This window comes from Anolis carolinensis, chromosome 5, assembly GCF_035594765.1.
Source record: "Anolis carolinensis isolate JA03-04 chromosome 5, rAnoCar3.1.pri, whole genome shotgun sequence".
NCBI lineage: Eukaryota > Metazoa > Chordata > Lepidosauria > Squamata > Dactyloidae > Anolis > Anolis carolinensis.
Genome location: NC_085845.1, coordinates 83,243,514 through 83,264,520, shown reverse-complemented (window position 1 = coordinate 83,264,520; position 21,007 = coordinate 83,243,514). Strand labels below are relative to the sequence as shown.

Below are 21,007 nucleotides of genomic sequence, written 5' to 3'. Positions count from 1 at the left end.
TATATCTAGTGTGGTGTTGACTTCCTGAGACACTTTCATTGAGGTTTCCTTTTCCATCATCCTTAGCTTCTTCTTATCTTCTTTTTTCTCCTTATCTTCTTCCCCTGTCTCTGGTTTACTGAGTGTTATCTTCTCTATGTTTTTGTTTTTGATGGATCATTTGTATTTGTATTTAGGGGCACTTGCCCCATGTGTAAGCCTCTCGAGTCCCAATTGGGTGGTGGCAGCGGAGTATAAAAATAAAGTTGTTGTTGTTATTACTGTATTATTATTATTATTATTATTATTATTATTATTATTATTATTATTATTGAGTTCCACAGATGGGGCACCACCACTGAGAAGGCTCTGTCTCTCATTCCCACCAATTGCGCTTGTGAGGGTGGTGGGATCGAGAGCAGGGCCTCCCCCGATGATCTTAACCTCTGAGGTGGATCAAAGAGGGGGATATGTTATGACAAGTAAGCTGGGCCGGAACCGTTTTGGGCTTTATAGCCTAAAGCCAGCACTTTGAATTGTACTAGGTAGCAGCATAGGATTGAGGCAGTTGGGAGAGCAGGATAACACAAGCCTTTGCTGTATCTAGAAGCTTCTTATATATGTCTGCTCAGATAAGCCCCCAGTCATCAGCGAGGCTTACACTGTAGTACATCTGCATAGGATTAAACCTTTAGAATTTCCTTTTCCTTATCTGCATATATGAAAGTTCTCTGTTTCTAGTGCTGCCAGCTATGATTTTCCCAACCGCACCATTTCTTATGAATAGATATAATGTTTACAACAGCGTTGTCTCTATAACTAAATTGGGTGTGGAGTCTAGCAGGAAGACGGGCAGGCTTTGTGAATAGAGCTACTCAAGAAGACTTAATGTAGTTTATCTTTTCCTCCATATACCTTAATTGTTATAAAAATAATCTTTGCTAGGGCATAGCTGCACGGCATTGTACTCCCCACCTACTGCACTACTTAGCTCCACACCCTTTTATTTCTTCAACAAGTGCACTTATGCCACCATTAAATTTGCATGCCAGATACCTAATTTCAGTGTGAAGAGTAACCCACCCTAACATCTTTAATTTTTGTTTACATTTTCTTTAGTAAACTGATTAAGTAGACATTGCTTTGGCCTAGCTAATATGGAATAAAATTATTATGTGTACTGTATTGTATTCTCCTTCCACAGTCAGGAGGTCCAGTGTAGGCAAAAGTCAGGAGCTTCCTTGCTGGATTTTCTATACAGTCTTAAAATTCTTTTGTAGTGTATTATTATTTAGGACATAGGGAAAAGAAAGAGCTTAATACAGGCAGTTCCTGAGTTACAAATGTCCAACTTACAAATGTCTCATAGTTAAGAACAGGGGTGAGACAATAGGAAGTGAATGAAATCTTCTGTCGGAAAGGAAATTAACTTGTTCCATGTATTCCTATTTTGCTTTCAGCAGTCCTGGGTTTGGGTGTGTGTGTGCATGTATGTGCCTTCAAGTTACCTATTTATTTATGGTGACACCATTAATTTCATAAGGTTTTCTTCAAGAGGGAATACTCAGTAATAGTTTATACTAGCTACTGAAAATTTTATCAACCGGCAGTTCGAGCCGTGGATTGGGGTGTGTTTCCACTATCAGCCCTAGCTTCTGCATACTTAGCAGTTGTTGTATTCCAGCCTGCATCTGAGCTATCAGGTGAGCCTGGGGTGGGCCTGATCAGCCTGTGATAGTACCGGCACCTGACCTGTCAGATGAATCTGGATTAGAGCCTAGGATTCCCATGCAGCCAGAGGTAAATGATTCTCTACAGCCAGAGTTAGATGAGGCTGCTGTTCCTGGACAGCCAGAATTAGACGAGGTTGCTTGAAATGATTGTATGCCTGCTCTTAGAATAAGAGCAGGCATACAATGATTTCAAGCAGGCAGCTTGAACCGCATTCATTGGGAGAGTTAAGGTCAAGCTATCCTTTGGCAGATGGGCATTCCAGTCTTGATAAGAGTAAGGAGGTTGACAGAAAGAAAGCAGTATGTCAACAGAGATAAGAAAGGGAGGTTTTGAGCAAATGAGAAAGGAGCAAATGAGAAAGGGTTTTGAGCAAACTTCCCAAGGAAAGAGGCCTTGATTTTTGCTTTAACAAGAACTGCTTCTGAGAGTAAGTTCAGAGGTGGTAACTTTGCTCATCGAAAGGTTTGATCCTGCTTCATGGACGTTTGTTTCATGTTTCCTTTGGACTTTCATGCCAAGTTCCTGTAAATTCGTATCTTAATTTTTGGTCCAGTTCTTGTTCTTGCTCCTGGGTATTTTGGATTATCAAGTCATGTTCCTGAAAGCCTTGCATTTTGAATCTCTTGTTCCAGTTCAAGATCCTGTTCTTTGTTCCAGTTCATGATCCTATTTCTTGGACTAATTTTGATTATCTTGATTGAAATTTATTCTTTCGTTTGGATTTCTATGGACCCTTGCTTCAAGATTCCCAAGTGTCTCATACCTTGTGGACTAATACCTTGTTTTATTGACTTTGGAACTTTGATTTGCTAACGCTTAAAAATTATCTTCAATAAACAGCTTGCATTGCTTATAGTCTGGGGCTCCAGTGTGGTTTTAAGGTGGCTCTGCAGCCTAGGGGTGCAACAGCAGTTAGAATATAGCAATGTAAGTAAATAAATAGTTACTGCTTTGGCGGGAAGGTAAAAGGCGCCCCTGAAAAACATGCTGGCTAATTCAATCAGAAGGTGTCCATGGACGACAGGCTCCTCAGCATGGAAAATGGTACAACAGCACCTCCCCATGGCTGAGCACAGCCTCCAGATGCTGGAAATGAAAAAGCGGGAAGTCTTGCCATCGTCTATGTATTGTCTGTCTGTGTTATTAATTGTGATGGCATTGAATGTTTGCCTTGTATGTATTCTGCAAGTCACTCTCAGTCCCCTCGGGAAGATAGAGCAGAATATAAATATAGTCTATTATATTATTGTCAGTTTCTTTCTCTGAAATACAGCACTCCTGAAAGACTGATCATGGGGAAAAGATGTCTCCACTGAAGCTTTCTCACCAATCTTTGTTTTCACAAGCCAAATTTTTCAAAATGCAATCATCACAGGGACAGAAAGTGAGGTGAAATCTTCTGAACAGGGGCACAAACAGCAAAACAAACCCCACAGGGGTGTTAACTTATGCTATCCAAAGCTTGCTTTTATATATATATATATATATATATATATATATATATATATATATATATACACACACACACACACACACACACACACACACACACACACACACATATACATACACTAGTTAAAAGATAAATGTACTGATAATTCCATCTGTAAATCTGAATATTCTCTCTATTAATCCCAGGACAATTAAGATTTGGGAGATATATTACAGTAGTTTCAAAATAAAGACAGATTTAGGAAGTATGTCCCCTCCTTTACTTTCAGGATAATAGTTCCAATGAAATTGAGGAAAATTTTCTATTTTATGTCTTTTTGAAAGTGGTTTTTGGAATATGTAAGCATGAATTATGATTCATTTCAATTTTTAAAAGATCTTAGAGAATGACTGGCTACAATAAAAATCTTTAAAATTTTGTGAACAAAGCTCACAAACTCACCTGAAGCCTGGAATCAAAGTTCATGTGATATCTGAATGAAGCCCTTAGATCAGGGGTCCCCAAACTTTTTAAACAGGGGGCCAGTTCACGGTCCCTCAGACCATTAGGGGGCCAGTCTATAGTTGTTTTTTTTAAAAAACTGTGAACAAATTCCTATGCACACTGCACATATCTTATTTTGAAGTAAAAAAAAACCTAAACAGGAACAAATACAGCCTCAATGTTAATAATATAAATCATCATCATCATATAAATAATAAAGAGGGTTGGAAGAGACCACTTGGGCCATTTAGTCTAGCCCCCTCCTGCCTTTGTCCACCAAAAGCACAAGCAAAGCACTCCTGACAGATGGCCACCCAGCCTCAATATTAATAATAATAATAATAATAATAATAATAATAATAATAATAATAATAATAAAAATAATGAAGAGGGTTGGAAGAGATCCCTTGGGCAATTTAGTCCAACCCCCTTCTGCCTTTGTGCACCAAAAACACAAGCAAAGCTCCCCTGACAGATGGCCACCCAGCCTCAATGTTAATAATAATAATAATACAAATAAAAATAATGAAGAGGGTTGGAAGAGACCCCTTGGGCAATGCAGTCCAACCCCCTTCTGCCTTTGTGCACCAAAAGCACAAGCAAAGCTCCCCTGATAGATGGCGACCCAGCCTCAATGTTAATAATAATAATAATAATAATAATAATAATAATAATAATACAAATAAAAATAATGCAAATAAAAATAACGAAGAGGGTTGGAAGAGACCCTTTGGGCAATGTAGTCCAACCAGCTTCTGCCTTTGTGCAGCAATAGCACAAGCAAAACACCCCCTTAATTATTAAAAATTAAATAATAACTAAAATACCTTTATAAACACAAAACAAAGCTTTGCAAGGCAAGCACCGGGCGAAGAAGGAGGCTGGGAAAGGCATCACACGAGGGAGGAGGCGGGGAAAGGCTCAAGGCTGGTGAAGCAGAGGGAGGAAAGGGCTCAAGGCTCATGCAGCAGAGGGAGGAAAGTCTCTAAAGCCAAAGCTCAAAGGCTTGTGCAGCGAGAGGGGAAAAGAAGGAAAGGCTCCAAGGCTTATGCAGGGAGGGAGAAGCCAGCAAAGCTTTGCAAGGCAAGCACTGGGAGAAGGAGGCGGGGAAAGGCACCGGGCGAGAGAGGAGGCGGGGAAAGGCACCGGGCGAGAGAGGAGGCTGGGAAAGGCACCGGGCGAGGGAAGAGGCAGGGAAAGGCACTGGGTGAGAGAGGAGGCTGGGAAAGGCACCGGGCGAGGGAGGAGGCTGGGAAAGGCACCGGGCGAGAAAGGAGGCGGGGAAAGGCACCGGGCGAGGGAGGAGGCTGGGAAAGGCACCGGGCGAGAGAGGAGGCGGGGAAAGGCACCGGGCGAGGGAGGAGGCTGGGAAAGGCACCGGGCGAGAGAGGAGGCTGGGAAAGGCACCGGGCGAGGGAGGAGGCTGGGAAAGGCACCGGGCGAGAAAGGAGGCGGGGAAAGGCACCGGGCGAGGGAGGAGGCTGGGAAAGGCACCGGGCGAGAGAGGAGGCGGGGAAAGGCACCGGGCGAGGGAGGAGGCTGGGAAAGGCACTGGGCGAGAGAGGAGGCGGGGAAAGGCACCGGGCGAGAGAGGAGGCTGGGAAAGGCACCGGGCGAGGGAGGAGGCAGGCAAAGGCACTGGGTGAGAGAGGAGGCGGGGAAAGGCACTGGGAGAAGGAGGAGGTGGGGAAAGGCACCGGGCGAGGGAGGAGGCGGGGAAAGGCACTGGATGAGAGAGGAGGTGGGGAAAGGCTCAAGGCTCGTGCAGCAGAGGGAGGAAAGGCAGGAAAGGCAAGGCTCCAAGGCAGCGAGAGGGAGCTCAAAGGCTTGTGCAGGGAGCGGGAGAAAGAAGGAAAGGCTCCAAGGCTTATGCAGGGAGGGAGAAGGCAGGAAAGGCGGTAGCGGCACGCACCTTCCTTGGAGGAGGGTGCGGGCCGGATAAATGCCTTCAGGGGGCCGCATGTGGCCCGCGGGCCGTAGTTTGGGGACCCCTGCCTTAGATAATACAACTTTTGAATTATTTTAATACTACAATTGTATTGAAACATTGCAAGACACTGAGTAGAAAAAATACATATTTCAAATATAAATATTCCAAATTTACAAATTGGTTTGCATGGGAATAGTGGAATCTTGACATGATTTCAATTATCATGACATTACTGCACACCATAGTTATCTCTAAGATAGTCTAAAACTGCAGATGTACTTGATAAAACATTAAAAATTTTCTTCTCTTGTTTTGAAGTAATTCTTTCTAACATGTACATTAAATGATGATGAAAACACATAAAAGGAGTTCCATGTTCAAGAGCAATATGAACCCAGTCTTGAACACATTCTAGAGGTGTTTCTTCATATCCTGCAAACATAGCTGGATTGGCGAGAAGCCCTCTAGCAACCATGACACCTAAAAATGGAGAAAACATTCAAATAAATAAAGCTGAAAGAATAATACATTTTACCACAAAGATTTGTCATCATCATGGGAATCTTCAAGGGTAACATGACAGTGATGTTTTTGTCAACAGTTCTTCTCAAGATATTGGCTATCCCTTTCTAGGGAAAGAAATAAAAATGACAAGGACTGCAAATGGAAGAGGAATACACTTTGGGAGAGGATGAAGCACTGGAGAGGGAGAGTTAATGCTGGCATAGTGCCTGCTGAAATACAAATGCTGTAATCCTTTGACCATTTGTGTGCACATAAAACACACTGAATGTAATGAAATTTGCTTCAGAATAAATGCATACTACATTTTTTTCCAGATATATTTACTAAGCATGTGCAAAAACTTTAGAAGTGTCAGAAATTGTAAGAAAATCAGACGTTTTGTAAGTCGGAAGCCATATCTGAAGCGTTTGGGTGGCCCACACCAAATATTTTAGAATTTAAACTTACCCCATACTTTTTTTTTGCTTTGGTTTTGTAAATCTCGGATGGCTCCTAAAGTCAATTTCTTATTCAGTGCAAGGAAGCAAAGCCATTAAGCCAAAAAAGTTGCCTGCCTGCCTGCCTAGAATTAATGTAGTCTCAGCATTAGGTAAAGGTAAAAGTTTCCCCTGACGTCCAGTTGTGCCCGATTCTGGGGTTTGGTGCTCATCTCCATTTCTAAGCCAAAGAGCCGGCATTATCTGTAGAGACCTCCAAGGTCATGTGGCTGGCATGACTGCATGGAGACTGCATGCTCAGTCTCAGCATTAGGAGCCATGAAAAGAGGGGCTTTAGCACAGGGTTGGGCTTTAGCACAGCTGGTAAGTCACCAGCAGTAATAAGATCTACCAACCGAAAAGCAGCCAGTTTGGAGCCCGGTCGGGGTGAGCACTTGACCATCAAGTCCAGCTCACTGTTTACCTAAGCAGTTTGAAAACAACTTAGAGCTTTTTTGTTCATGTCAGGAGCAACCAGAGTTGCTTAGAGCTGTAAGATAAACTAGGAGGAGGTATTTTACCACACAATAATGAACAAGACCAGAAATCCGATTACCTAAAGAAAGGTGGAAGGAGGAAGTCCCGATAGCTCTTTGTCATAGAGAATGGGGCAACAGTACCCTCTGTGACTGAATCCGAACTCAACCTCCAAGGCATTGAACCTGGACTTGAAGACAACATACCTCCTTTCTGTCTGTTCTATCCTGTCTGTCCAAACGGCACTGAATGTTTGCTGTGTATGTGTACTGTGATCTGCCCTGAATCTCCTTGGGGGGATAGGGCGGGATATAAATGAAGTGTTGTTGTTGTTTGGGAACAGCACAGAACTCTGGGAAATGTAGTTTGGGAGGGGGAGGATCCCTATGCCAAATAATTCAATAATAATAATAATAAACTTTATTTCTACTCCGCTTCTCTCCCCGAAGGAACTTCAAAAGGCTCTGCCCTAAACTACCCAGTGTGCATCAGCATCAGAAAGCCCCAATAAGGAGAGGAGATTGGTCTGTAGCCAGCCAGAGTTTCAATACATTAGTTAATTATTTCTGTTCCTGGGTTATAAATGGCAGTTCCTAACTGATTCTGTCATAAAAACATGGCAAAAGTTATTATACTGCAAAAACTTTGTCTTTGCACAAGGGACATCGTCCTATAGCACATTTTTATTTGTTGAGTCTCCACCCATTTACCAAAGTTTCTGCCACAAAAACAAAGTTTCTGGAGTAGAACAACTACTTTCAAAGTAAAGACTACACCATTAAATAGGAAAGATCATTTTCAAAGTAGGAACAGATTTTCTTTATGATTAAAAAATGTTGTTTATAAAAATTTGAAAATTTTCCAAACGTCAGTGGATAAGTGAAACATTCCAAAATTTGCTGGGCTAAAAGCAGTAAATGTGATCTACTATTGTAGCAAGTTTCACCCCAATAGTTTTAAAAATGAGGGAGATAGGAGCCCTGAAGTTTCCCCAAATATAGTAATTTAATTATGCTCAATTACTGTAACAAAATAGTAATGAAATTTTGTTAGATTCGTTATAGTAATTAAATTTTCACAAAGTATATTTTAGATTAGAATCCCCCAGTTTTGTAATGACTTTGGAACCATTTTTAATGGATCACACATCTCTATTATGTACATACAGAGATGTTAACCTCATGTGTGCTAATTAGTGAAATAATGTCTAGGACAATGGCTTTTAGTGTTCTAGTTATCTATTTGGTTCCTCCTCCAATCTTCGTCCATCTCACACATATTCACAACATGTATCTGTCTTATTCTATCCTATCCATGATTACTTGGAATTGTGGTTAATGAATATACTGCCTAGCAAATACACATGGAATTGAAATGTTTGAAACCCATAAAAACATACATGAGAAAAGCAATTAAGTCATCTGTATTAATAACCGATTTTTGGCATTACACGTTGTGAAGTCAGATTAAGATATTTCTATAAAACTAAGGAGATAACTGGTGACTGACCTTAGTGAAAAATATTACTGTTCATATATTTTAAATTACTATTTTAATCTGTACCTATAAATAAAAGTCAATATTCTAAATATGCTATAAATATTCTAACAATGCTATAACTATATAAACGATTTTAATGTTTATGTCAATTCTGGTCCGTGACTGAAAAATCTATTCATTCATTTTAGGGAGGAATCTTATATGTATGTAGTTCTGAACAGACATGCAGGAGAATGCAGTCAGTATTTTATATAAATAAAAGTATTTGGTGGCATCTTAAGTCTAATGTTGTAAGAAGCCTCTAATTGTAGAATGGAATAAACTTTAACAAGCAACAACCTACTTTATCAGATGATGAGTGGAAACTTGGGGAAAGGAAAGACAGAAAAGTGAGATGAAAACTGAGCAAGGTCATTTCTTGCAAATAACTCAGGCTTAACTGTTGGAAATATTTTTCATTTATGCGAAAATACCTTCATGTATGGGGGTGGAAGAATCTAAGGCTTCGTCTTACCATCTGTTCCTGTTATCTGATGGACGTCCTCCACATCTTTTAAAGATTTCATATCACCATTAGCTACCACTGGTATAGACACACTTTCCTTAATTATTTTAATTGCATCACAGTGTACTGGCTGATGTCTTTCTTCTACATTTCTCCCATGGACAGTAATCCAGGATACTCCAGCTGCTTCAGCTTTTTGACATAGATCTATGGTTCTTTTTAAATCATCGTGAATCCTAATTTTTCAAGCAAAAGAAATACCATTATTTAGCAGGTACTAGATGAGATACTTGAAAATGTAGTAAAGAAATAATATAATGATAATTAAGCAGGTATTACAGTGAGCCCCCACCGTCCAGTGGGGTTTGGGTTTGGGACTCTTCATGGATACCTAAATTCTTGGATATTGAAGTCCAATTATATAAATGGCATTGTAAAATGTCACCCCTTATATAGGCTTCAATACTAGCAAAATATTATTAGTTGAAGTACAATTGCTATGCCATCATATCTTTGGAAAAATGTGACACTATTCACATAAGAACCAAAGCAAATATTCTAGAATTGGTGACCAAACCTATATAATTTTATGACATTATTTTCCCCAGAGTAATTCCTAATTCTTGGACTTCTCAATGACAAGGTAGAGAAAGCAGGCTTAAATTAGTCACTAACACACACACACACACACACACACACATATCTATAGAGGCAGTCCCCGAGTTACAAACATCCGACCTACAAACAACTCATAATTATGAACGGGGGCAAGACAACAGAAAGTGAGATAAACTGACCCCTAGAAAAGAAAATTCACTCCTAGAAGAGTTATCATAAGGAAAAGGTGTCTCCACCGAAGCTTTTTCACCAATCCTTGTTTCCACAATAAGCCAAATTTTTCAAAATCCAATTATCACAGGGACAGAAAGTGAGGTGAAATCTTCTGAACAGGGGCACAGACAGTAAAACAAACTCCACATGGGGATATGGATAAATATATAGAGATATATGAAAATGAATATACGGTAATAGAGAAAGAGACAGAAAGTATGTACATATTATATGTTATGTAGGTGGTATCAAAAATTACCTTATCTTAATGGACACTGAAAACAAGGGATTTTCCACTTGATTTTTTACTAATTTCACCATATCTTGGACAAGTTCTGGTTTATTTATTAAACATGCACCGTAACCTTCTGCCATAGCCCACCTTGAAGTAGAGAAAGCATAATTAGTTCTGTATATTGGAATGTATTGTCCATTTTTTTGTGTCAGCATGTAAGTTTTTGTGTAAGTTTTGTGAGGAAGCAGAATACATGCTGATAAAACATAAGATTTTCCAAAAAAAACCCACAAGAATTTTTTTTATTATTTGAAAGAAACCAACTGGGATTTTTAACCTACCATGTGTTTGAATTGTGTATGCTGTGATCACTAGCTATTTAAACACATGTGGCGTTGCCTATATACTTGACTAGTTGTCCACATATTCAACAAGCTTACAAAATCAGTCACTATTATCAATCACCGGTTTCCTTCAGGTATTGAAACAGAAGTGCTCCCAGTGAACAAATTATAAACAAATAGTCTCAATTGCAGACTTTGTCCATGTAATTTGAATGAGTTAAGAGGAAGCAGTTTGGGGTCAAATGATCTGGATGACAGTCCACAACAATGTTATTAGGATTGGGCTATCTGGAAGAGGCTGGAATAAGTCAGAAAATAAATGTATATAAGGTAAAGGTAAAGGTCTGACTCTGGGGGTTGGTGTTCATCTCCATTTCTAAGCTGAAGAACCAGCGTTGTCTGTAGACACCTCTGAGGTCAAGTGGCTGCATGACTGCATGGAGCGCTGTTACATTCCCGCTGGAGCGGTACCTATTTATCTACCCACATTGGTATGTTTTTGAACTGCCAGGTTGGCATAAGCTGGGGCTAATGCTTCGATATGCTACTCCTTCCAACATTACCTCTGTGGACAGCCACAGTTTAGGTCTATGCCATCTGCAAAAGGACTGACAATACAAGCAGCATCTGCTAGAACTTGTGCTTCTTTAGCAGCAAACTGAACAATCAGAGGGCGATCACCTGTCAAAATAGAGTTTTGCCATAAGTAGAACAATATGAATAATATACATATTCACATACTTAACATGAGAAAACTGATGGAAGTAAGTATAGCTCAAAGAAAGTGCTAGTCTCACTCTGCTTTGGTCAAACCTTATCTGGAATACTGTGTCCAGTTCTGGGCAACATAATTCAAGAAGGATATTGACAAAGCCTGAATGTGTCTAGAAGATAGTGACCAAAACAGTCAAGGCCTGGAAACCATGCCCAATGAGGGGCAACTTGAGATATGTTTTTGAGAAGAAGTTATGAACCATAGTCACCTTCCCTGGAGATTTTAAAGCATAGCCTGGGTGCCCATCTGTCAGGAGTGCTTTGATTGTGTTTCTGCATGGCAGGAGGGTCAAGGTGTCTTCTAACTATGATTTCATGAAATTTTCTTCTCTTATTTTTATCCATAGGTCATATCAAAATCCATAATTTTTGCCCGAAATCCTGCCCTCGACTTATACATGAAGTTGACTTATACATTACACAATGGTAGTTCTCAGCATTACAATAGCATTTTTAGAGGACCCAAAACACATTATTTACTACAGCCTTGTGTGCTGTGTCACCATCAAGCTATTTTGTCACACACAGAGGGGGAGAAAGAAAGTGAAAGAAAGAGCATTTTCTTTGAGGCCTTGGCAGCTACCCAGTTGATACCACCAGTCCTGCTTATGAGTTCAATCGGGTTTAAAACTTATATATTGCGGCTGGATTGCTGCAAAAAGGTGCTTCCTTAAAGGTCACAGACTAAGTTCATGAAACATTTGAGTAAGAAATACCTATTAGGCTACACATGCATCAAAAGACAAAACAATTTGGCAGCTGAGGCTACACCATTGCAAGCCATTCATATATACAACTGGCCAAGCCTAACATCTATGGCTGATGCTGCTGCAATTAGACATACCAGTTACATTAACATTGCAGATAAGTGTATTGGAGGCAGGAAGGGTGGCCTTCGGATTATAAATATGTGTGGAGCTGAAAGAGACGGTCTGGGATAAATATAGTGCTGCTAATGCAACAGGTATCCGATCTACATTTCCTCAATACAATCCTATGAATCTGATGGGACTTGCTCCCAGGCCTATGAGACTATAGTATGTGTCTTCATAAATATTCTAGAAACTTTGAACTGAATAACTAAATGAATATCCAAAAAGGAAGTGCTCAGTATTTTATGCCAAATTAGGGAAATGAAAATACCATACCTTGGTTTGTTGTAAATTCACTGTGTCTAGCTTTCTCGGATCGGACAAAATCAGCGGCAACAATCATTGGAGTGTAGCATAAATCACAGTTGTACTTCCTGACCAAAGTTCTGAAAGATAATCTGAAAATACATAAACATAAGAGAAAAACAGCAACATCTTTAGTGATGAGAAAATCATTTTGATGATCTTTATTGCCATCCCGTTTTAATCCAGATAACACTATATGTACTTACTTACTTACTTAGGTGATCCCTTGTAGCTCGAGGATGATGGTCCTCCAGGTGTAGTGTCTTGGTGGTGGATGCGTAAGTGGCTGTGTAGACCTATTCTTGACCCGCATTTTCTTCCACAGCGAGGACATCGGTTTCCAAGTGGAAGGTGGTCCTGGTCAGGGTTGGCTTGATGTGGGACGTTTCTCCCTTAAGCCCTCCATTCGTGCCTCTTCAAATTCCACAGCACTGCTGGTCACAACTGACCTCCAGTTAGAGCAATCAAGGGCCAGGGCTTCCCAGTTCTCAGTGTCTATGCCAGTTTTTAAGGTTGGCTTTGAGCCCATCTTTAAATCTCTTTTCCTGTCCACCAACATTACGTTTCCCGTTCTTGAGTTGGGAGTAGAGTAACTGCTTTGGGAGACAGTGATCGGGCATTTGGGCAACGTGGCCAGTCCAGCGGAGTTCAGTAGGAGCATTGCTTCAATGCTGGTGGTCTTTGCTTCTTCCAGCATGCTGACATTTGTCCGCCTGGGTTCCCGAGAGATTTGCAGGATTTTTCGGAGGCAACGCTGGTGGAATCGTTCCAGGAGTTGAGTGTGACATCTGTAGATAGTCCATGTAATCACCTACACTATATGTAATGGGGTCACATATGTTTTATAAAGTATCAAAATACCACCCAAATACTTCTCCCCATAGATAGTTGTCTATGGCTTTGTTAGAGAAATCAATATACTAATTGAGAGTAGAAAGAGAGGCAAAAAGGGGATATTTATATTCTTTCATTGAATGTATTTTATTGCTATATGCTATCAAATAAAATTTGCTTTGTCATGATCCTATGAAAGAGAGACTCCCCCATACCCTCAATGTTATTAACAGAACATTCATGGGCTACCTTCTCAATCATGGTTTCATGGAGGTATCTTCTGAAACAGCATGAAATGGGTATAAAACCGGATTAGGCTTTCTGCATTCCAATCATAGCTTTGCTCTATGTAGCTCAAAAGATTTAGTATAGCTGGATCTATACTGCCCTATATCCTAGGAACGGATCCCAGATTATCTGCTTTGAACTGGATTATGTGAGTCTACACTGCCAGATAATCTGGGATAAATAGGTAATCTGAGACCAGATCCTGGGATATAGGGCAGTGTAGATCCATCCTAGAAAAGCTCTTGTCTCTTACACTTGTTATAGAAAGCAAAGCATTTTAGCAACATTGAGGGTCACTGCTTATATGTTGGTCATTTTTCTTTTTGTTAATTTTTGTTTGCAGCAATAATTAATCAATAAAACCAAAAACAAAATGAACACTATCAAGCAAACAACCCAAACATTTTAAAGCTCTGACCCAGCCAGTTTCCCTTTAAGTGTTTACTTTGTATTAAAAATATGAACTCCCAAAGTTTGTTCTTCATTCTCTTTTGTCCTCATGTTTTGCGCTCTGAGAAAGCTAAAATAAAACAAAAGGCAATATAACATTTGCTCATTCCGCAGAAAATATAAAGAGGAAGTGACAGAAAAGTGCTGAACAGGGCTTTTAAATGCAAATTTGGTAAACACATTATTTAATAAAACCATATTCAGGAATATCATTATTTTTCAAATAAAAACAATAGCAAAGGTCATAACCAAGGTTGCTGCAGTCAATTAGAATAAAGTCAGAGTAAACAGGAGAACTTATTCCCAAGCTCATGTGTTGACTAGAAATATAATTCAATGGCATTTACATCAAAGTAAATACATATAAAAGCATCTGTAGTAAAATATTCATTAAGTCAGTGACATACTCATAACCAAACTTAGTTATCGTGTCAGAAGCGAACTGAGGGTACAAGTTGTAATGTATTTAAAAACACAAACAAGGTTAAAAATTTGGCATTATACTAAATGTCCTTTGACCAGTAGCTGGCCACTTGGGAGTACCTCTGGTGTTGCTGTAAGAAGGTCTTTCATTGTGCATGTGGAAGGGCTCAGACTATATTGTAATAGGTGGTCAGTGGTTTGTTCTTCTCCACATTCGCATGCTGTGGACTCCACTTGTAGCCCCATTTCTTAAGGATGGCTATGCATCTCGTGGTGCTAGAGAGCACTTTGTTCAGTGCCTTCCAAGTTGCCCAGTGTGGCCAGGAGGGAGTATCTCATCCAGCGTCAGCCACTGACTGAGATTCCAGGTTTTAGCCTGCCACTTTTGGACTCTCACTTGCTGAGGTGTTCCTGCGAGAATCTCTGTAGATTTAGCAAATTATTTCTTGATTTAAGGTGTTGGTGTGCAGGCTGATACCCAAACAGGGGTGGGCCGGAGATGTCAATGCCTTGGTGCTTTCATTGCTGGCTGCTACTTCCCGGCAGATGTCAGATGGTGCAATGCTGGTTAAACAGTATAATTTCTCCAGTGGTGAAGGGCATAGACATCCTGTGATAATGCGGCATGTCTCATTCAGAGCCACATCCACTGTTTTTAACGTGGTGAAATGTATACCACACTGGGCATGCGTATTCAGCAGCAGAGTAGCAAAGCACAGGGGCAGATGTCTTCACTGGTTATGATTCTCAGGTTGTGGCAGTCAGATTTCGTACGATGTTATTTCTAGCACCCAACCAGAAGCAACTTGAAACAGAACCAAACTGATTTAACAGCAATTACTTTTGCTGGATTAGTTTATCGTAACCCAGGAGAATGAACAGAAATAAATAGGATGCAATTTGTAAATGGCACTTACTTCGAATATCGAACCATAGGCGCACATATTTTTACAATATGCCCAGAATGAAATAAATCAGTTGGATTTCTAAGAGGATGTTGCAAGATTTCTCTGGACAGACTGGACAGGCACATGTTTTCAGACCACATCTGGAAAGCAAAGAACAGAAGATACCATTAAAAAAAACCTCACAACTGTCTATGAATAACTTTAAAGAACTTCCCTACACAAACATTGGACACTCTTTTGCCTTCTTTCCCTTGAAATCTTTGCCTTTTGACTAAGGGTGCATGGTAAAATGAATGCCGTTTGACACCACTTCAACTGCCAAGGTTCAACACTATGGAATAATGGAAACTGCAGTTTTACACGGTCTTTAGCCTTCTCTGCCAGTATTCACTAAACTACCAAGCACAGGCTTGTATAGCATTGAGCCATGGCAAGTAGTGGTATCAAACTGCAGTATAGATTCACTCATAGTTTCAGCACTGGCTTCTGACAAAACAGGACTCGGACTCACTTAATAAAGTCATGTAATTGGATTCCATATCATCACAGTGGTTTCAAAACAATCCAAACCAAATTGAGAGATTCTGCCCCTGCAAGGCAAGGCCCTAGTCCTTAGATTTTCAAGACAGATGTACAGATAGGCATGTTTGTCCCTAACTATAGTAGACACATTGAATCTATGTGATTTACATAAGTGTTGACTCACCATCCAACAATTGATTTATTGAGTTGGTATTCAGGCCATAAACTGTGATTTCTGCCATCTTCCTTTTGAATATGTGAATAGTATTCAATCTGGCAATTTATATTCAGCGCAAATACATAAATTTCCTTCTAATAAAAGCACTAAATCATGGGTTTTAAACAGGGACAAAAGTCCCAGGAATTCAGAAGAGGTCCACATACAGGCCTGTTAGTCCTGGGATTTCTGCCTCCCTCCTCCAGGCTTTCTGCTTTGTTCTGAGATTTAGAGGCTTCTCAGATAGCTGCCACAGGACCTCCGGCGGAAACCTCAGCAGCTTTTTTTTTTTAAGCCCAGGATGCTGATATATGGATATGCAGATATACGAATATGCTGATCTCTGCAAAAGTTCCATTCTTTGTCCTGGTCAGAAAAACTATGCCCTCCAGACGTTTCATGAAGTATCTGCCACACAAATAAATCTCATGGGGTTGGACCACTTCTGCCCAAGTCAGCAGTACACAATCAAACAGGAACATACACTTTCAAGCCAGGAACAGAACTTTGTCATTATTGACACTTTTTAGAGCCTGGCTATCTGGCCATTTGTCCAGACAGATTTGGTTGTGTACTTGTGGCATGGAACAATAGGGTGCTGTTCCTGGGTTATACATGGCTGTTCCTATTAGCCTCCTGCATGACCTTGACTCTCAGTATTTACATCCATGTCCCAACAGCCAGTAGTAAGTTTATGCCATTTACTTAACTCTACCCATGTTGTCAGCATACATCCAATGAGGAACCGACATGTATCGGCAATAGAATTCTGTTGTACCCTGGCACAAATACACCACAAAATCTGTCTGCACAGATGGCCATACAACAAGGTCTGGCTAATTACAGTAATGTTGACATTCTGTTCCTGGTTTGAAAGTGTCTGTTCCTGTTTCATTGTATACTACTTAATGTGAAAGTACTTGTTTCACCCCAGGAACTTCATTTTTCTGCTACAAACTTTATTAAACAAGTGAAGGACGAAGTTCCTATTCCCAGGATAAAGTTTTTGTCTTCTACTCAAGTGTTACCTTCTTTTTAGGAATTGACCAATCAGGAACAAACATCTAAAACCCAGGAAAAAACCCAGATGAAAAATGTTGTGATTTCCGATTGCAGGGACATACAGACATGCGAGGATCCACATATTCGGCTAAAAACTGCGATATTTCCACACCTGGAAATCTCGCGTTTTTTCCCTTTTGTAGCAATTGCTTCCAGGTTTACAGGGAACAGTGTCTGGTCACCCTCCTGAACGCTGCGGGAGCTCCTGGGCTAAAGGTACTGTCTTTTTGCATGGTCTGCCAGGGCTTTCATTGTGCTGCTTTTTTGACCTAGGTGATGGTTAGAGTTTTTATGTAGGTGTCGATCAGTGTGTGTAGGTTTTCTGTAAACTGTGTGGCCCAATTGTTGATTGGGTTCGCAGATGACTAGGACATCTAGGGCCTGGTAATCACCTCCCTAAACACCTCCCAACAAATGATTCCCTTAGGCAGGAAGCAGCCAAACTTTGAAGCTACAAGACTATTCAATGCTAATCAGGCTGGCCAATGGCAACATTCACACTTGCCTCCAACAGACAAGAGTTCTTTCTCCCACCCAGGACATTCCACAGATATACAAACCCCACTTGCCTAATTTCCAACAAACCTCACAACCTCTGAGGATGCCTGCCATAGATGTGGGTGAATCGTCAGGAGAGAATGCTTCTGGAACATGGCCATACATGTTCTATCTCCCATGCTTTTCAACATCTATTTATTTGTGGTATTTGCAGTATTGGCAGTATTTATGCCAAACATCTACATGAAACCACTGAGTGAGGTCATCCAGAGTTTTGGAGTCAGTTGCCATCTCTACGCCAATGACACTCAACTCTACTACTCCTTTCCAGCTAACTCCAGGCACCCCCCCCCCCCCCCCCGTGTTCTGAACCAGTGCCTGGCTGGCTGCTGTGTTTGACTGGATGAGGACTAACAAGCTGAGACTTAACCCAGACAAGACAGAGGTCCTCCTGGTCAGTCGTGTGACCGATTGGGGTATAGGGTGGCAACCTGTGTTTGATGGGGTTACACTTGCCCTGAGGACACAGGTCTGCTGTTTGGGGGGGGGGGGAGGGGTTCTCCTGGACTCAGCACTGACACTTAAAGCTCAGGTGTCAGTGGTGGCTGGAAGGGCCTTTGAACAGTTAAAGCTTGTGTGCCAACTATGCTGTTATATGGTTTTATTGTTTATATTGTTTATATTGGTTTTAATGTATGATTGTTTATTGTATGTGACATTGGGCTTGTTCCCCATGTGCGCCGTCCCGAGTCCCCCTGGGGGAGATCGAAGCAGGATATAAAAATAAATTATCATTATCATTATTATTATTATTAACTATCGTACCCCAAGAAGTCTGACTTGGCCACGGTTGTCCACGCCTTAGTTACCTCCAGACTGAAATACTGCAATGTACTCTATGTGGGGCTGCCCTTGAAGATGGCCCGGAAACTCCAACTGGTACAACGGTTGGCGTCTGGGTTGTCAACGGGAGCAAATTATAGAGAAAGGACAAGCCCCCTATTAAAACAGCTCCACTGGCTGCTGATAAGTTTCCGGTCCCAGTTCAAGGTGCTGGTTATCACCTATAAAGCCTTCAATGGTTCGGGTCTGACTTATCTTTGTGATCACATTTCCTACTATGAGCCTGCATGAACCTTAAGATCTGCTGGGGAGGTCTTCTTCTCAGTCCCACCATCGTCTCAAACACGGTTGGTGGGGATGTGGGAGAGTGCCTTTTTGGCAGTAGCCCCTCCGGCTCTGGGGAGAGAAATTAAACTAGCCCTCACCCTGGCCACATTCCATAAAGATCTGAAAACTTAGCTATTTCAATGTGCGTTTGACTAAATTGGCATACATTGACAACTGTTCCTTACCTCCATCTAGGACCATAGCCAGAAAAAAATTCGGGGGGGGGGGGGAGGTGGGGGGGTGTTCAAACTGTAGAAATTGTCCACATGTTTGTGGATTTCAATGTTGTGCATTCTCCGAGCCGTATGGCCGTGTTCCAGAAGCATTCTCTCCTGACGTTTTGCCCACATCTATGGCAGGCATCCTAAGAGGGTGTGAGGTATATTGGAAAACTAAGCAAGGGAGGTTTATACATCATGTGGACAATTTCAACCAAAAGGAGGAAACCATGAAAATGAACAAAATCTGGCTACCAATATTTAAATACTCCAAAATCAGAACAGTAAATAAAGAATAACACTCTGAAAGCAGAGGAGTTGCAGACATGAATCAATCAGGGGCAGCTAACAACTCAGAACAAAGGATCCCACCAGGCAGGAATGAAGCTTGCAAGGCCATTAATGCTAATCAAGGTAATTCATTACAACATTCACGCTGGCCTCCAACCGACAAGAGTCCTTTCTCTCACCCTGGACCTTCCACAGATATATAAACCTCCCTTGCTTAATTTTCCAATATATCTCACAACCTCTGAGGATGCATGCCATAGATGTGGGCGAAATGTCAGGAGAGAATGCTTCTGGAACATGGCCATACAGCACGGGAAATGCACAACAACCCAGTAAACCTGATGAAATGAATGGGCCCACCACAAGGCCACATATGGACCAGCCCTTGGTGCTTCCTGGTCTTTTCCATGAGCCAAGGAGCCCCAAACATTCATCACAAAGGAGTCCCTCCACCGAGTGGCTGTATCCTGTGCTTGCCCCTAGCAGATCTAATTATCCCATGCAAGGCACCACCAGACAATTACCTCGGTACGAGTCCTGCGCCCGAAAGTAAGGGCTCAAAAGAACCAGGGGCATTCGCGTGGCATCCACCGTCAGGTATCTCTATGGTGAAACTACCATCGGCTTTGCATTGGAAATCACAGAAAGAACTAGATCGCTTGGGGTCCGGAAGTGAGTTGTGGACTCTCACATTCCTACCTCTATCTCTCTTCGTCCATCTCTGCCGAAGAAGGGTCGGACGCATAGACTTAGTGTAGATAAATCAGACAGCTCCAATACTTCCGGGTTCATATGAATAGCTACAACTCTCAGGTCTCCATGGCATTGAACCCTGGCAGTTAAAGCGGCGTCGAACTGCAGTCATTCTACAGTGTAGATGCACTTTAGGAAATAAAAATAATAATACATTAGATGCACCTTAGGAAATAAATAATAATAAACCAGATGCACTTTAGGAAATAAATAATAATAAATCAGATGCAACTTAGGAAATAATGATAAATCAGATGCACCTCAGGAAATAATGATAAACGAGATGCACCTCAGGAAATAAATAAATAATAATAATAAACCAGATGCATCTTAGGGAATAAATAATAATAAACCAGATGCACCTTAGGAAATAAATAATAATAAACCAGATGCACTTTAGGAAATAAATAAGAATAAACCAGATGCACTTTAGGAAATAATGATAAATAAGATGCATCTGTGGAAATAAATAAATAAATAAATAATAATAATAATAATAATAATAAACCAGATGCACCTTAGGAAATAAATAATAATAATCCAGATGCACCTTAGGAAATAAATAATAATAAACCAGATGCACTTTAGGAAATAAATAATAATAAACTAGATGCATCTTAGGGAATAAATAAGAATAAACCAGATGCACCTCAGGAAATAAATAATAATATATCTCTTTCCTTACTGTCTTCCCCTTTAAAGCAAGTCATTCTTCGTGCACCAGAACCTGGAGTTTTCACTCCTTATTTGAAATCCATAGCAAGAGTTCACTTTCTGCCCAGAGGAGGAAACAAACAAACAAACAAACAAACAACCACAGGGTTGTTGTGTGTTTTCCGGGCTGTCTGGCCACGTTCCAGAAGCATTCTCTCCTGACGTTTCGCCCACACCTATGGCTGGCATCCTCAGAGGTTGTGAGGTACGCCTGCCATAGATGTGGGCGAAACGC

General features: G+C 41.0%; 1 protein-coding gene across 4 annotated transcripts in view; it reads right to left on the bottom strand.

Annotated features, from left to right (window-relative positions):
- Positions 1 to 21,007, bottom strand: part of dus4l (dihydrouridine synthase 4 like) — a 60,026-nt gene that overhangs the window by 38,863 nt on the left and 156 nt on the right. Inside the window, exons 1-8 of one of the 4 annotated variants that reach the window (XM_016994010.2) lie at positions 20,744 to 20,849; positions 20,005 to 20,187; positions 15,337 to 15,467; positions 12,395 to 12,516; positions 11,036 to 11,153; positions 10,153 to 10,275; positions 9,072 to 9,298; positions 5,656 to 6,059 (exon numbers count right to left, since the gene is read on the bottom strand). In XM_016994010.2, coding sequence (XP_016849499.2) covers positions 5,809 to 6,059; positions 9,072 to 9,298; positions 10,153 to 10,275; positions 11,036 to 11,153; positions 12,395 to 12,516; positions 15,337 to 15,467; positions 20,005 to 20,097 — 1,065 coding nt within the window. In that variant the 5' untranslated portion in view covers positions 20,098 to 20,187; positions 20,744 to 20,849 and the 3' untranslated portion in view covers positions 5,656 to 5,808. The other 3 variants (XM_062981705.1, XM_008111590.2, XM_062981706.1) reach the window with 3 other exon arrangements.